The following is a 17,893-nucleotide window of genomic DNA, read 5'->3' as shown; positions in this document are numbered from 1 at the left end:
TGGAGGCAGGAGCAGGACAGAAGTGTAGCAGGAGGCGCAGCAGGACAGGAGCAGATTAGGAGCTCTATGAATGTTTCGAGTGGGAATCCTCTGCTTCCATGGCTTGAGCCTCATTTGCCCCTTTGCCACTCAAGTCAGGCAAAGCTCTTTGTGACCTGTTCTACAGGCTCAATTCTGGCCCGCTCTCTTGCAGCTTCTAGAAAATGCTATACTTCATGAGCCAGGAGGCCCTATTCCTGAACCTCCCTGAGTTCCGCTCAGCAGAAACCCAAGCTGCCGACCCTCACAACGGGCATCCTGACCCCTGGGCCCCTTCTTACCTGTCCAGGTCATAGAGGGTATGGGAGTTCTCGGTCACCACCTCCACACCAGCCTCCTTGGCCATCTTCATAATGGCCGCATCCCGCTCTTTCCCAAAGGGCTCGGAGTCATATTCGAAGGTCAAGCGGGTCACCCCCCATTCCTGTGGGGAGATAATCTGTTATGCTTGGCGCTGTTCAGGGAGGAGGGGGATGCTAGGCACTCAGCAACTTCCTGGGAAGAAACAGAACCGAGTGGGCTGTAGAACAAACCAGGGACAATAACTGGACCGGGCAAACAACCTGAGACTCAGAAAGGGTGGGGAGGCAGCCTGTGAGGGGGCCATGGCCCAGGGAGGGGAGGGTGGCCCCTGCCCTGCTGTGTCCTTGAGGCAAGATAATGCAGCTGGAGGCTATAAATACAGTGCTCCCAGGGGAGCCCCCAGGCCCAGAAAGAGGCCCTGACTCACAGTCAGTGAGGAGGGAGAGGGAGGCGGGATCGCCGGCTCCTGCTGCTTGGCAAGCCTTTCCCAGAGCTCCTTGCAGCATGCAAACTTGTGGCCTACTTTTCTTGGCAGACTTGTGCTATGTGAAGTGTCTTAATGGTTTCCACAGCAACACTCCTGAGGCCAGTAGCAAACAGAGCTAATAGGCTCCAGCTCTCAGAGTTTGGGAAGAGGGAGGAGGGAGGAGGAGCCGATCCTTAGTCCAGAGGTCAGAGGAAACAGACCAAAGGAGCTACAGGTTGAGAAAAAGGGAATTCTTCTCTAAGTCTTTCTCTATGTCTCCTAGCAACACCAGGAGAAAGTTGGCCGCCACAGGCTAAACAGACAACCCACAGAAACTAGCAACATGTAACCAGGAAGAAGAAAACACATTCTTTTTTTTTTTTTTGGTATTGAACCCAGAGGCATTCTGCCTCCGAGCTACACCCCCAGCATGACTTTATTTCTATATCTGAATACAGGGTCTCAGTAGGCTGCTGAAAACCTCACTAAGTTGCCAAGGCTGGCTTTGAACCTGCAATCCTCCTGCCTCAGCTTCTGAGCATGAGCCACCACACCTGGCTGAAGAAAACACATTCTAACCAAAGTCATGCCTGTTAAAGCCATGGATCCTGGGAGTATATGTCCTGCTCATGCTCAGGCTGGACTGGTCCTGACTCGGCCCTGTCTGAGGAAGTGGGTCCTTAGCAGGGTGGGTTATCTTTTGTCCAAGGATAAAAGCACTGAACATTTACTGGGCCCTTACTCCCCAGCCCCAATTTTTTTTATTCTTTATTTTTTATTTTTTTAATTTTTGGGGGGTGGTACTGGGGTTCCTGGAAGCCCTTCTACCTCGGCTACACTCCCAGACCTATTTTATACATAGTTTTTATTTGGAAACAGGGTCTCTTAAGCCAGCGAGGCTGGCTCCGAACCAGCGCGATCCTCTTGTCTCCGCCTCCCAAGCGTGGGGATCAGAAGCGTGCGCCACCATGCCCAGCATTTATTCTTTGTTTTTGAAACAGGGTGTCACTAAGCTACAGAGGGCCTCATAAGTTGCTGAGGCTGGCTGCAAACCTGTGAGCTCCTTTCTCAGCCTCCCAAGTACTGGGGTGTTAAGTGTGAGCCACCACGCCTGGTTACCTTCATCTTTAAATACTTGTGATAGCCCTGTGAACAGTACCAACAATATCATCACCAAGTGACGTCCCTTTCCCTTCAATATGATTTTCCTGGACCTTGTCCTATTTCCATCATAACATTTTCACATGGCGCAGTTCTCCCATCGGCTGTGAACTCTCAGAGCAGAAGCCATGCTGTCTCACTCAGCACTGTTACTCTACTACCTGGTATGGGACTTCGGACAGAGTAGCAGCTCAATAAACATACACTCACAGATCGAATGAATGATCTGTCTATATCTCTGAGCTATAACTAGGTTGGCCTCTGAGTTTCTGGGGGAGAGAGGAGCAGTGTGGAGAGGTAAGAAAGTCAATCTTATTTATTTTTGTGGTGCTGGGAATTGAGTCCGGGGCCTCGTGCATACTAGGCAAGTGCTCCACCACTGAGCTACAGCACCCGCCTGGCAAACGTATTTTTAGGGTGTGGTGGGTAAGCACAATTCTGAAGTCAGAGAACCCAAGACCACTGCCTATTGGCTTTCTGACCACGGGCTAATGATCATTTCTGCCTGTACAGCTGGGATGCGAGCGTCTTCCTGAGGGCTGCAGTGAGGGCTGAGTTAACTAGCGCACGCCAGCACTTGGAACAGTGCTTGACTCAGCGCCCTCAGTGCAGGTTAGCAACTTCTAGTACGGAGTGATGTACACATGTGTGTGACCACGTGGGACAGGGTGCGGGGAGACAAGTGAATGAGGACGTACTTACTGAGCTGTGTGCCTTGACACCAGGCTTCTCCTGTCGCGCAGCTGGGTGGAGGGCATAAAAACTCTTGTGCTACTGAGGATGAGGTGTCTGCCCAGAGCCCTCTGTCCAGAAGGACTCTGGCCTCCATCTGGATCTTAAACCGTGCCTTTTAAGGGGTTGGGATGAGGGAGTGGCTGTCCCTCTGATACACGGCAAACAAGCCATTGAGGCACCCAAGTGAAGGTCTTATCAAACATGTACCCGGAGAAGCAGGGATACTTGCTCAGAAAGGCTGACTTCTTCCCAGGAAGCAGAGCAGAGCGAGATGGAAACACCCCTTGCTAGACAGGAAACCCTACCCTCACAGTCCTGGTGTAGAGAAGCCCTATTAAACTCACTGGCTTGAGCTGAGAAAACATCTGAGGAAGCCAGCGGCATCCGGGGTGGAACGACTTACCACATCGCATGTCTGGACTGAGCTGGGAACTTTCCAACAAGACGCTAGTTTCACAGAATTTTTTCCCTTTCTGTCGGCAAGCTGCCCTCGCAGCCATTTAATGGCCAGCCCACTCCGACATTTCCATTTCATTTCCTTAGTTGGCTCGGCATCTCACTCAACCTGCGGGGAAGCTCCGGGGAGCAGAATCCCCCTTTTCTCTGGGCCTACGCGCTCACCTTGAATAGCCTTGGGAACACGTCAGCCGGCTGTCCCCGAACCACAAACAGGCGGGAGTTGAGTTTCCTTAAACTTGTGTCCAGATCTTCCAGAGATTGCAGCAGGAACCTGCAGAGTCCACAGAGGCCTGGTTACTGATAATGTAATAAGGAGGAGCGCCTCTTAACAGAGCAGAAACTGGCCTACTGCTCACGCCAAACGAGTGATGTGCTGAGTCTTGAACAGGAGGGTGGGGTCCGGTCTGAGAGTGATGGATAGTGGGTCAGTGCTGCTTTGGGAGTGACTGTGGCTTACTAGCCACGGGACTTCAGGCAGTAACTTAACCTCTAGCCTATTTTCTCATTTGTAATATGGAATTAAGTTTAGCACCTATAGAACTGCTAAGAAAATCAAATAACATTTAGCACAGTGCCTGGCACAAAGAACGTGTGGGATAAATGTGAGGTGTTCCTACTGCTGTGTGTCTATGTGATCAGAGACAACTCCCCTACTCCTTCCCAGCCTCCGGGGCGGTATGCAATTATCCACCCAGCATGAGATGTTGTGCGAATCAAATGGAAGAATGGATAAAAAAGCCTCAGAAAAACAACTGTGATACTGCGGCATAGAAGCAATAAAGTGCCATTAGTAGAGGAACACACTGTCATCGCTCTGGAAAATCCTGCGAATGCTGGCCCAATGAACTTTTTGCCTTTCTGTGTTTGTGCTTTGGGCCGCGTGTGTTTCTACTGCCGCAGCTGCACACATGTCCTGGGCTGGGTCCCCTGTGACAGGTGGCTCCCGACCTCGGGGCACCAGCTTCTCGTGCTGAGAGGGACAAGGGCCTTAGGAAGTCCTTCTGGATAGATGTCTTTGCATGCTTGGTGACAAGACCAGGATGGGAGTGTATGTGGGGCGGGATGCTGTGATTCTCACCAGCACAAGAGCTGGACAAGCCGGTGAAAGGGAAAGCAGCCTTTGCTGAGTGCCTTCAGTCTTATTTTTATCTTTGTTCGTTTGGTACTAGGGATTGATCCCAGAGACATTGAATTCCTGAACTACTGAACACTCCCAGCTCCTTATATTTTGAAACAGGGTCTTGTCAATTTGCTAAGGCTGGCCTCGAACTAGTGATCTTCCTAGCTCAGCTTCACAAAGTATTGGGATTATAGGTGGATGCCACCACACCCAGCTCAGTTTTATTTATTTAAAATTTTTATGGTTCTGGGGATGGAACCCAGAGGCATTCTCCCTCTGAGCTACTTCTAAGCCCTATTTTTTTTTATTCTTTATTTTAAAACAGGGTCTCACTAAATTGCAGAGATCCTAAGTAGCTGAGGCTGGCCACGAACCTGTAATCCTCCTGTCTCAGCCTCTCAAGTACTGGGATTACAGGTGTATGTCACCATGCCTGGCTTCAGTTTCATTTTTATTCTTTTGTGTGTGTGTGTGTGTGTGTGTGTGTGTGTGTGTGTGTGTGTGGTACTGGGTGTGGAACCCAGGGGCTTTCTACCTCCAGGCTATACTCCCAGACCTATTTTATATTTGTTTTTTTTTTTTTTTTTTTTTTTTTCAGGTCTGGAGATGGAACCCAGGGGCATTCGACCTCTGAGCTACACCCCCTGCCCTATTTTTTATTCTTTATTTTGAAACCGGGTCTCACTGAGTTGCAGAGGGCCTCACTAAGTAGCTGAGGCCGTCCGCGAACCGCGATCCTCCAGGTCTCAGCCTCCCGAATGCTGGGATTACAAGCGTGTGCCACCACGCCCGGCTCCTATTTTATATTTGATTTGGAAACAGGGTCTCACTAAGTTGCTGAGAGCCTCACTAAGTAGCTGAAGCTGGCTTTGAACCTGTGTGATCCTCCTGTCTCAGCCTCCCGAGTGCAGGGATGACAAGTGTCCGCCACCACACCCGGCTCAGTTTCATTTTAAAATAAACATTCATGTGGTTCAAAACTTAGTGACAAAAGGGTAACAGTAAAATCTGTCCATCCCTGCTCCTTTCCCAGAACCAAGGTTAATGATTTGACTATGATTTTGCCATGCTTTTTAAGTGCATTTTCTCAACGTTTTGAAGGAAATTGTACTATCCCCATTTTATAAAGAAATTGAGACAAAGAGGTCAACCATTTTACCTAAGATCATAGCTATTAAGTAGCAAAGCTGGCACGAGAACCCAGGTCAGTGAGACTCTGAAACCCATGTTTTCCTGTCTGCACCCCATTTCTAAAGGCTTCTAGTGGCATTCCAGCACTGCTGAGATCCTGCAGATCTCTTGCTGCTGGAATCCCTTTTTCTGATGGACACAAACCTCACACAGGTAACCCACTGACATTTTTATCTTCCTTCTCAGGGCCTCAGCATATGTCATGAATCCTTCGGGGTGCTGGTGTCTGCCACTCATCCCCGGCTTCCCTCATCTCTGTCAACAATGAGAGTCACCAGATTTTATTTTGAGCACAATGAAGCCCTGTGCCTCCTTTGCAGCAAGTCACACTCCCTGATTACCGGAGGTTTACGGAGGCAGTGACTGTGCCCAGGCTGCCAACTAGAGCCAGCCCCTGCTGCCGCCTCTGACGTACACGACATGACACGATCCCACGACCGATGCTGCAGGCCCACATTCCAGCAGCAGCTGAGCCCTGGCCCCCCCAAAGCATCGCGTTAGCATGAGGAGGGTCTTGGAGCAATGGGAGGGGGGCTCTAAGCTGAGCGCTGCTGTGTGCACACCAAAAGCTCTGCCTCCCTGAATTTGTTTACAAGAAGCTGACACCCTCTGAATGCCAAGCCATCTGCGAGTGACAGTGACGAGTGACCACTGGCCTCCCCCAGGCCTCACTTCTCCTCCCACAAGGGAAACATGAGAGATCCATGCAAACAGCCTCGGCCACCTGAAACCACAGGCTGAATGACTAGGGATAAGTGGGGGTTAAATTCCACAACCCCGGGTCCGAGGGTCCTCCATCGAGGCTCCCAGAACGCCCTGCCAAGCACTTTGGGAGTTTCTTCCTTCACAGTCTGCTGGCTACAGAGGACTTCCATTTGAAGCTATAAATAAGGTTGAAATGCACATAAAATCTAGGTTCCAGAACATGTCGCAATCTGCCCTCTGCAGAACTTTATTTTAGGCCTCATTTACTAAAAGGAATGTTTCTTGGAGCAACTCTAAAGGGCCCTTTTTTTCTTTGACAAGAGATGTCCATAGCCAAGGCAAGAAACAGAAAGCCCAACTCTAAACCCAGCAAAGAAGCAGTAATAATGGCAACAACTAGTATGCAAAGAACATTTACAAAGAACCAGGCCTCCTGCTTGTTTTACATAGATGACCTCATTTTATTCTCAAACAGCCTTGTGATGCAGATACTATTACCCTTCCCATTTTACAGCAGGAAAAAACTGAGGTACAGCAAGATTAAGTCATCTTCCCAGCCTCACATACCTAGAAAGTAACCAGAATTCAAACCCAGGCCATCATCCTGGTTCAGTGTGCTCATTCTTTTTTTTTTTTTTTCCCTTTTCTCTCTCTCTTTCTTCTTTCCTTCCTTTCTTTTTCTTTCTTTTGAGGTACTGGGGATGGAACCCAGGGGCACTGTATCTCCGAGCTACACCCCCAGCCCTATGTTTAGTCTTTTTTATTTTTTTTGAAACAGGGTCTCACTGAGTTGCAGAGGGCCTCACTAAGTAGCTGAGGCTGTCCATGAACCGCCATCCTCTGGGCTCAGCCTCCCGAATGCTGGGATTACAAGCGTGCACCACCACACCTGGCTTCTTTTTTTCTTTTTCTTCTTTTTCTTTTTCCTTTGTGGTACTGGGGATGGAGCTCAGGGGCATTCTACCTCTGAGCTGCATCCCTAGCCCTAATTTATTTTTAATTATGAAACAAGATCTCACTAAGTTGTGGAGGGTCTCACTAAGTTGCTGAGGCTGGCCATAAACCTGAGATCCTGCTATCTAAGCCCCCAAGTACTGGGATTACAAGAGTGCACCACCACGCCTGGCAGTGCCTTCATTCTTACCCACCAGACTCACTTCTAAGCGGTGAGCAAGAAGGTGGTGCTGCCCAGTGTTGAGCATTAGGAAGCCACCGCAGCCCAGCTCAGAGGCCAGCACCTTTGCTGCCAGATCTTTGCTTCTCTGAGTGTGGTCTGGGACTCAAAGTTGGTGTGAACCACCCAGAACTGGCTGGACCGTTCCATCCCAGACCTCCACAATCAGAATCTTCCTTTTGGCAAGATCAGCTGGCAATTCATTTGTACATTAAATTTTAAGAAACACTGTTCTAGAAAACAGACTTTCCTTCTAGCTTATGTTTATAAGTTGCCATTCTTTATTTTTCTTTTTTTTCCCCTCTCTTGAAAATCCTGGTTGCTGTCTCTTCTATGACCCTGGAGAAATATTCTGCTACTTCCAACTACCCTTCAGAGTCAAGCCCTGCAGGGCTCTCCAGATGGGGAGGAGGCAGGAGGGCTCACAGCAGACAACAGGCAGGAGACAGGAGCAGGCCACAGCACCAGCCTCCTGGCGGCCAGCAGAAGGGAGGCCAGCACCACGGCACTACTTTGAGCTCTGCCAGGTGACAGCTCTGCATAATCCCAGAGGAACTGGAGCAGTGCTGCTGCTGCTGGGCAAACGCTCATGGCAGTGGGTGTGGGCATCTTTCATCAGAGAAATCTGGGCCTCCGGTGCTCCCTTACTGCCTTCTTCCCAGCTTCTCTTCACTCCAAAGACAGGGGCACTGGAGGCAATGTTGTTGGAGGCTCGCACCTCACCCTCTAGCAGCTTCAAGCTGAGCGCACATGGCCAAAATTTAGAGCACACGGTCCTGTGTGAGCAGTCAAAGCTCACACTTTGGATTAGACATCATGTGCAACTGAATTACATTACATAAGTACTCTAGCACCAGAGGCAGACAGAATTGGAGAAAACCAAATTGAGATTTCCAAAAATAAAAGAGGACTCTAACTCAGCGACTCCATGAGGCTTGCCCTTTAGAATAAATAGGCAGATCCTTTGGCTAAGTATTTATAATTAGGGAATGCCTGCAACAGGGGTAGCAGATTCAAAATAATGAAAACATTTTGTTTCCTTGTTTTATTTTTTTATTTTTCCAGTATTGAGGATTGAACCCAGGGGCATTCTACCTCTGAGCTATATCCCCAGCCCTATTTTTTTACTCTTTATTTTGAAACAGGGTCTCACTTAGTTGCAGAGGTCTAAGTAGCTGAGGCTGTCTTCAAAACTGCAATCCTCCTGTCTCAGCCTCCTAAGTACTAGGATTGCAAGCATGCGCCACCATGCCTAGCTGTGTCCTTATTGTTAATGGTGGGGAAGAGAATGCTAATGAATTCTTTGGGGTCCAGACCCCATTTGGCCAAGTTCTCTTCCTTCAAGCCAAGGTTATCTAACGATAAAGATGATACCATTGGCTAGTAGACTGGGATATAGGATATTAATAGAAAATAATTTCTCTTAAGTAATGAAGAGAGTTTAAGCCCCATGGAGAGGATAACCTAAACCCAAGGAGCATGGCAGCAATTGGATTCTAAGTATCACTCAGGTGAAATGTATTGATTCTTTCTTAATTTCAAAAAGAAAGAGGAAGGTTTTCACCCCTCATGGGCAAACATTTCCTTTGCGGCAGGACAGTAAAGTCCCTTGCTTGGGTACCAGTGCGGATAGTTCAGAGAAATGCACACTTCCCCACCAGCTGACTATAGTCCTCAGCGGTCTCCTTGGTGACCAAGTTTCAGGGGCTAGCCACCCACTCTGACAGTCCAACAGTGTTTAGCTCTCAGCATTCCGGAAGAGGCACACTCCTCACCAGGCATCTGAAGAGTTCCCCGTTTACCTCATTTACTAATTCTGAGATAAATGGGCTGAGAGAGAGCATATTTTATTTCTACCAACTCCCTCTGTACCGGAAACTCCTGAAAGAGGTGCAGCACAGACAGAGCCAGGGACAAAACGATTTTAATAAAGGGTGAGAAGAATCGCTGCCAGCATCTATCTAAATTGCACTAGGGAGAGAAAGGTAACTAAAAACTGCAAGGGTCTATTTTGAGGGCTATTTTAAATTCTAGATGTTGGAGACATATTTCTTTTGTTTCAGTTCTTGCTGTGGCACCTCCTCCTAGATCTGGGGAAGGGGTGGGTGAGCTAGGGAAAATGGCAAAGGGCTTAGCCAATTGGTACTTAGGAAAAAAATATTCTTGAGATCCATATAGCTACAACTAACCCCCAGATTTCCTACGACCACCAAGACGAGTAGACTAGCTTTATCCTATGCCAACTAATATGCACATTTATTGATTGCTTTTCTGTCCTCTTTTACTCAACATGTCATTCATGGTTATTTTAATCTGATTCTATTTGCTGCGCGGGGATCAGTGCAGGATGTGTAGTAGAGTCACAGATAGGACAGAGTTTGTTCCCCGGCTCTTTTTTGCACATGGACCTTCACTCTTTCTAGAGAGGCTTTTCAGAAATAGCAATCCTTGGCAGCTAGGAGGTTTTGTTGCAGCACAATTCTCCCAGACCGCTCCCAGGATACAGAATCAGCCCTGGGAAGACTGCACATATTGTAGTTATGCAGAGATATAGTTGGCTGGTGCCTCCCCCAACCTCATGCGCAAAACAGTATGCAGCTCTGCCCCCAATCCATCCGGAGCAAGAATGGTGGGGCTGGGAGGAGCGTGTCTACTGCCAGGCCTAGGAGCAATTACTATATTTGATCTTCTTATTTCATCTCTTTCTCCTGAATGCCAGAGCTAATTAGACGTCCTGCCAATGCACTGCAGAAACACTTCCCAGGTTGCCTGGCTCAGGCCTGTGGTTCTCTAGTCCACAGCTTCTCACGCTTTGCTGCAGAGAGCACTTAAACCTCAAGGCAGCCAAACATGGTGGTACATGCCTGTAATCCCAGTACTTGGGAGGCTGAGACAGGAGGATTGCAGGCTCAAGGCCAACCTTGGCAACCTAGGGAGATCCTACTTCATAACAAAAATAAAAAGGTCTGGGGGTTTAGCTCAGAGGTAGCGTGCTCCTGGGTTCAATCCCCAGTACCAACCAACCAACCAACCAACCAGCCAACAACCCCCCCAAAACAAAACAAAAAAACTCTCAATGCCCATGCCAGAACAATTCAATCAGAATCGGGGGAGAAAGATTCAGGCATCTTTAAAAGTTCCCCTTTTTGGTACTGGGGATTAAGCTCAGGAACATGCTATACTCCCAGACCTTTAAAACATTTTTTTTAATATAATTTTGAAACAGGATCTCACTAAATTGCTGAGACTGTCCTTGATCCTCTGGTCTCAGCCACCTGAGTACTAGGATTATTGGCATGCCCCATCATGCATTGCTTTTTAAAGATCTTTAGGTGATTGCAATGTGCAGTCAAGACTGGGAACCACTACTCTAGTCTATCTCCCTGTTTTATTTTTTCATGATGCTTAGTTCTGCTAAATCACATGCTTTACGTGCCTTTCTCCACTAAAACCTAGGCAAGCTCAGGAGCTTTGGGAACAGACAGCATGTGCTTGTTCACGGCTGGGCCCCTAGTCACACCTACCACAGTGTCTGGCCGATATTAGGCACTCATTAAACAATCACCCCATTAATACCTGCATTCCTATACAACCTCTGACTTTGAGATTTAAGCCAGGCACCTGAGTTATCATATTCCTCTTCTCCTTCACTCTTTTGAAAGCACGGACACAAAAGGGTAACCCGCAAGACCCCATAAACACCAAGTTCCTAGTAAACTGGGGTTTAATCAGCAACAGGATCTTCGTTGTTCAGTTTTCATTTCTACTAGGACAAATAAATGAGCAGGCAGTCCTATGCAATGTTCCCCAAAACCCAATAAAAGAAGAAATGTCTTCATGACAACATAACAAGCAGATAGCTGGATTCTATTTACTCTGCTTGGACTGGCACACTGCCAAAAGGAGGGGGACAAAGTCTGAGGCTTGGTTTAATGTCCACACTAGAGATGGTCATTTGAGGCTGTTTGTCAAACGCAACCTCCTATCTATGGAAACTGGAGCAAGTCAGAGCAATACAGCAGCCCGAAAACAGTATGGGCAGGCTCTCCACAGGGCTATCTTTAGTTGTTCCCTCTATAAAACTGGGGCAGGAGGGGGCATTTAATAGGCCCACTGCTAGGTGCACTCACTCTCTTAGCAGGGAACACACCTTGGAGAGGAAAGAATGGTGTGGTGGAAGCCACTGTATCCTGGAAATAATCTTGCCCATCTGTATAATAAGGCCACAAGCAAACAACCTTTAGAGCAATGCAAACAAACCAAGTCACTGCTGCAGAGTGTTTAAAGAGTGATGGGTACACAATGTATCAAAACTCTGCTTTTGAACACTCATTTACAGAAAAAAAAACAAAAAAAACAACTACCTGTTAATCTTTCCCCATGATCCTGGAAAAGGACTCATTTCCTGGGAGTCATTAAAGAGGGATCCTTGATATCATAGTTTTCCTGCTTCTTGCTCTGCCATCAGTTGATAAAAGTCTCATCTATAATGGCCTGACAGTCCTCTAAAAGTATCACACGAGAAGAGGAAAGAGAGTGGCGCTTTGGTTCCTTTGAATTTTTTTTTTTTTCCCTAGCAAGGTCATGACTGCTGAGGGGTTCTCTAAAATGGGTTAAGTATTGCTTTGGAGCTCAGAACACAAGCGCCTCTACCTGAAGATGCTTTTGGAGGGCTCTTATTTATAATATAGGGGAGAAGACTGTACCTAATCCTAAACCACGGTCTCTGTAGACACTTCCAGAGGCAGGACTGTCTGGTGGAGGGAAGCCAGGATGTGTGGAGGACAGATCCAAACCAACTGGAGATTTAGGGATGGCCTTCGGAGCGGAGCAAAGAGCTCTTGGCTCTAAGAATGCTGGTCCCCGCCCTCACACCGCATCATCTCCTTCCGCCCCTCCCAGAGCACACCCCTAAGTCCCGGTTCGGACACTCATTGGCTGCAAGTCCTCGGGCAGGTAGCTGTGCGTGTCCCGGCTTCCAGGGTCTCATCTGTACAAGGGGAACCATGGTCTCACTCCCACAGGCATGTTGTGGGGCTCAGGGGGATTAACATATGGAGCAAAAGCGCTGTGTCAGAAGGGGATCCCTAGCCCACCGGGGACACGGGCACCAAGATTTTCTGCTCCCATGTCTCGGCGTCTCCCCTCTGGACAGCCCGGGCCGTCTCCTCGCCTCGCCTCCCTCGGAGCTGCCCACGTCCCCCGGCCCCGCGAGCCCGCCGGCCCACTCACCTCCATCGGTTGATCCCCACTGAGGACGAGGCCGCGAACCACGGGTCGAGGATGTAGACGCAGCGCACACAGCGCGCCCCGCGCACCGCCGCCAGCAGAGCCGGGTTGTCGTGGAGTCGCAGCCCTTTGCGGAACCAGTGCACCGAGGAAGCGCCTTCCGCGCCGGTCGCCGGCGCTGGGGCCGCGGCTGCCGCCGTCACCACAGTCGCCGCCATCTCTGCCCCGACTGCTCCCGCAGCGGCCGCTCCGCCCCAGTCGGAGCCTCGGGCCCCGCCCACAGCCCGCCCCGTGACCTATGACACCGCCGCTCCTTTCCATGGCCCCGCCCCCAAGGACCTGAAGGACCTCTGTCATTGGTTGGGCGCCTCCCGCTCGGCGATTGGCTCGCGGCGCCGAATCCGGCCACGCCCCCTCACGTTTCCACCATGTGTCGTCCCGCCCGCCTGGAGCCGGCTCGCCGGGCTAGTGACGCAGGCTGGCACTCCCCGCGGAGGTCGGGGCGTGGGCCGCGTCTCCAGGGACAGCAGATCTCTTACATACGTCTTGTTCAGGGCCTGCCTCTGGAATAGGTTGGCGGAGTTTGCTGTGACCAGGCCAGTCACTTAGGGAACTGACAACCAGCTTTTCTACATCACCATCATCTACGGTGTTCCTCTTGCTGTTTATTGCCAAGCAACACGGTAACCTCCATACTTTTTCTTTTCTTTTTTTTTTTTTGCGGTACTGGGGATGGAACCCAGGGGCATTCTACCTCTGAGCTATCCCCAGCCCTATATCCCTATATTTTCTTTCTTTCTTTCTTTCTTTCTTTCTTTCTTTCTTTCTTTCTTTCTTTCTTTCTCTCTTTCTTTCTTTCTCTCTTTCTTTCTTTCTTCCTTTTTGGTGGTGGTGCTGGGGGTGGAACCCAGGGGCTTTTCTACCTCCGGGCCAGACATATTTTATAGTTTATTTGGAAACAGGGTCTCACTAAGTTACTAAGAGCCTCACTAAGTAGCTGAGGCTGGCTTTGAACTTGTGGATCCTCCTGTCTCAGCCTCCCAAGCCCTGGGATTACAAGCGTGCACCACCGGGTCTCACTGAATTGCAAAGGGCCTCACTAAGTAGCTGAGGCGGTGATCCTCCAGTCTCAGCCTCCCAAATGCTGGGATTGAAAGCATGTGCCACCACGCTCAGCTTCCTTACTTTTAAAATGTCTTATATTCAGCCGGGCGTGGTGGCACATGCTTGTAATCCTAGCATTTGGGAGGCTGAGACTGGAAGATCGCTGTTTAACGACCACCTCAACTACTTAGTGAGGTCCCTTGCAACTCGATGAGACCCTGTTTCAAAATAAAGAATAAAAAAAATAGGGCTGGGCTTATAGCTTGGAGGTAGAATGCCTCTGGGTTCCATTCTCAGTACCGCAGAAAAATAAATAAATAAATAAAATGTCTTATTTTCTATTGTCAGCCCAGTCACATTTAACCCACAAATCCCAGTGAAAGAGCCGCTATTAGTCTTATTCTACAGATGAAACAAACTGAGGGTACCAGGTTGAGGGACTTGCTCAATATCATAGAGTCCACTCAGATTACTCTGCCTTGAAAGCTTCTGCTTTTAACCCATGAAACTATACTTCTTTCTGTGCTGAGATCCTAGACACTTGCAAGGGGCAGAGTCTGAGGATGAAGGAGGGTGCCCGTATTTGCAGCAGTAGAAGGTTTGGCAATAGGGGATGTGGAGTGGGTGGGTTGGGAGAGTAAATAATATGTCATCAGACGAATTATTTTCTTTTAGGCTATGTTTATCAGACCCAAATGATTCCACTGTGTACAAGCACTGAACTGGATTCTATGTGGATTTCAGTTATGTGAAGGGCACTGTTCGCCCCTCTCCGGGAAGCCAGGTGCCTTCTTATTCTGAAGACACGGGGCTTCCTGATTGAACTAATGGAAGTCAGGAGACGCTATAAATATCAGCAGCAAAGTGTTCAGGCTGGGCCAAGATGGCCTGGTTAGGCTGAAGCTCTAGAGTTATCAGGTGGCAAACAGTCTCAACTGTCCCTATGTTGATCCTAGCTTAGAACCCTTCCTGAACTTGGGAATGAACAATGAAAGAATTTAGCAATTGAGTCAGCAGTTTAGTGGCATGAATTGTCACCATTCTGTAAGCCTGAGTGTCACTGCAACCCTAGGCTTTCTCTCCTTTCTAGGGGCCTTTGTATAAGGTGTGCCCTCAGCATAGATCACCCACGCACTCCAACCCTTTCTAACTCCAGCTTCCCTGGGTCTCGCAGAGTGTCGCTGTCTGGTCCCGGCCTGAGTGTGCCTTTGTGCTTCTTCTCATCACTGGCCTCAGCACATGGTACTGGCATTTCTTGCTTCATTGTCTGTTTGCCCAATTAGGCCATAAACTCCCAGAGGGCGGGGCCATGATTTATTTCCAAGGTCTAGCTCAGCTCTTGGAACATAGTTCTCAGGGATTATTTGAGTAAAAAGGACTAGAACCTTGGACTGATGGGGACTTAAAGGTCTATCCTAGTCTCTCCAGGTACCCACTAAGTGAGTGGATGCCACTCCCATAATTGTTCTTTTGAGGAATTGTGTTTCTTCTCCCATTTTTTCTTCTCTCCACAAGACCAATGCTTTTCTAGGAAGAAAATTCAGAATGTAAGGAGGCGGTACTTTCCTAAATAGCCTCAAAGGTGGACATTCTTTTTATCCTCTGATTGCTCATAATGCCATCTCTATGGACTGTGAGCTTCATAAGGACAGGGACTGTGTTGTCTTGTTTATCAGGGTATGTGAGTCCTACTGGGGTGTCTAACATCTAGTAGGGATTCAGCAAATAATATTTGCTGTACATCAAGCATCCTTTTCTATATTATTAAACTGTTAAAAGGCAGCACAGCCGGGCATGGTGGCGCACACTTGTAATCCCAGCATTCGGGGGAGGATCGCGGTTCGCAGACAGCCTCAGCTACTTAGTGAGGCCCTCTACAACTCAGTGAGACCTGGTTTCAAAATAAGGAATAAAAAATAGGGCAGGGGTGTAGCTCGGAGGTCGAATGCCCCTGGGTTCCATCCCCAGACCTGCAAAAAAAAAAAAAAAAAAAAAGGCAGCACAGTATAATGGTTAAGACCAACTCCTTGAAAGTTGGAGTGGATGAGTTCAAATTCTCATTTTGTGTTCATTTTATGTAACCTGGAATATGCTAGTTAACCTCTTTGTTTCTTACACTCTTAATCTGCACAGTAGAGATAATAGTAGCTGGGTCATTGTAAGCACATATACCATGTCAGTGACTATACTTCTGAACACAGGTCTGGTGTCTGATTCCACCTTTCTTGCAATATCCAGCCCCGAGTCCTAGGTGTATGTGTGCTCTCTAAGAGACCAAATAAGTAAAAAATTTTGCTCTTTTTTTTGTGTGGTACTGAGGATTAAACTCAGGAACATTCTGCCTCTGAACTACCTTCCCCCAGCCCTACTTTATCCTTTATTTTGAAACAGGGTCTCACTCAGTTGTGGAGGGCCTCACAAGTCGCTGAGGCTGGCTGTGAACCCACAGTCCTCCTGTCTCAGCCTCCCAAGTACTGGGATGACAAGCATGTGCCGCCGTGCCCGGCTTCTTATTTTTTTATTTTTATTTTTTGGTGGTACTGAGGTTCCTGGAAACCCATCTACCTCTGGGCTACACTCCCAGACCCATTTTTATATTTTTATTTGGAAACAGGGTCTCTTAAGCCAGCAAGTCTAGTTTCGAACCTGCGTGATCCTCCTGTCTCTGCCTCCCAAGTGTGGGGATTACAAGCGTGCGCCACCACGCCTGGCGGGCTTCTTATTTTTTTAAAGTCCTCAAAATTATACCAATTATACCAACAATGAAGCCAGGTGCGGTGGCGCATGCTTGCAATCCCAGTACTTGGGAGGCTGAGATAGGAGGATTTGGGTTCACAGCTAGCCTCAGCTACTTAGTGAGGCCCTCCACAACTTGGTGAGACCCTGTTGCAAAATAAAGAATAAAAAATAAGGCTGGTGGTGCAGCTCAGAGGTAAAATGCCCCTGGGTTCAATCCCCAGTTCTGGAAAAAAAAAATTATACCAGTAATGAAAAACAAAGACAAGTGATCATTCCCCCCAAACTAACAAATCCCTTGTTTCTTACCTTCATGCTGCTTTCTAGACTCTCTGAAAACTTCTAAATTTAACAGCTTTAGCCAACGTTGAGGCGCCGTGTTGCGCTACCTGTTTATATTGCTATGTCATTGTCTGTTCTGTGTGGTTTGCGTTGCTATCATCAGGTTGATAAGGATGAATTATTCCGCTGACCGGTGGCCTGTGGCTTGCGTATGTTAACAGGGTGACCTTCAAGGACCGGGAAGTAAATCTAGCACTGGACAGAATACTGGAGTGCAAAGTCCCCTTCTGGTTTACATCCTTTAAAGAGGGCATAGAGAAATTGGTGTGAGATCAAAGAAACCTGTACATTGCTCAAGACGTGAAGCAATCTAGGACGATTTCTCTTTGAGATAAATAAGAACTGGCGACCTCATAGCCATCGCCTCGTTAATATTTACAAGCGGCCCTGGAGAGCGGTTGTAGGAGCAGGACGAGGAGGACACCGCGAAGAGGCGCCGCGGTCCACCGGAGAACAGGAGGACCTGGCCTGCGCAGGGGAGCTGTGGACTTGAGCGACGTCCCTGGAAAAGGCGCTTCAAGAATGAGACAATTTAGCCGGGAGTGGGTATTGTTTTTCTTCTCAGTCCCTTTTTGTCAAAGTCCAGCACGGAGGGTGGATTAGACGGCTTCCCACCTTGGCTTTGAACCGTGCTTTCTGTAAATATTTGATTAGTTAGTTAGTGGATGGGGAACCCAGCGCAGGAGGAGGGCCGGCCCCGGAGAGTTTGAGCTTCCCGCGCCCTCTGGTGGTGGGAGGGGAAGCGGCGGTTCCATGGGGCTCCTGTCCTTAGCTCTGACTAGTCTACTTGGAGGTGGTGACAAAAATATTTGCTCTTTAAACCATTCAGCTTGAGAAGCCATAAGCAATGCGCGCGCGCGTGCGTGTGGGTGATTGAACCCAAGGGCGTTCTATCTCTGAGTTACACCCCATCCCTATTTTAATGTATGTATGTATGTGCGTATGTATGTATGTGCGTATGTGTGTATGTATATATGTATGTGTGTATATGTATATGTAGTGGTACTGAGGACGGAACCCAGAAGGATTGTAGCTCTATGCTACACCCCTGACCCTATTTTATTTTTTATTTGAAACAGAGTCCCACTAAGTTGCGGAGGGCCTCACTAAATTGCCGAGGCTGGCCAGG

At 48.5% G+C, this 17,893-nt stretch overlaps 1 protein-coding gene across 1 annotated transcript in view; it reads right to left on the bottom strand.

The window, feature by feature from the left end:
• Positions 1-12,800, bottom strand: part of CRY2 (cryptochrome circadian regulator 2) — a gene marked incomplete at both ends in the record, with an annotated part of 28,178 nt that extends 15,378 nt beyond the window's left edge. The window contains 3 exons of the mRNA XM_080700549.1: positions 321-463; positions 3,326-3,434; positions 12,586-12,800. Coding sequence (XP_080556675.1) covers positions 321-463; positions 3,326-3,434; positions 12,586-12,800 — 467 coding nt within the window. The remainder of the gene's footprint in view (positions 1-320; positions 464-3,325; positions 3,435-12,585) is intronic.
• Between the last annotated feature and the right edge of the window lie 5,093 nt (positions 12,801-17,893).

Source organism: Muscardinus avellanarius (genome assembly GCF_963383645.1).
Source record: "Muscardinus avellanarius genome assembly, chromosome: 1".
Classification (NCBI taxonomy): domain Eukaryota; kingdom Metazoa; phylum Chordata; class Mammalia; order Rodentia; family Gliridae; genus Muscardinus; species Muscardinus avellanarius.
This window is presented reverse-complemented; position numbering and strand designations above follow the sequence as displayed.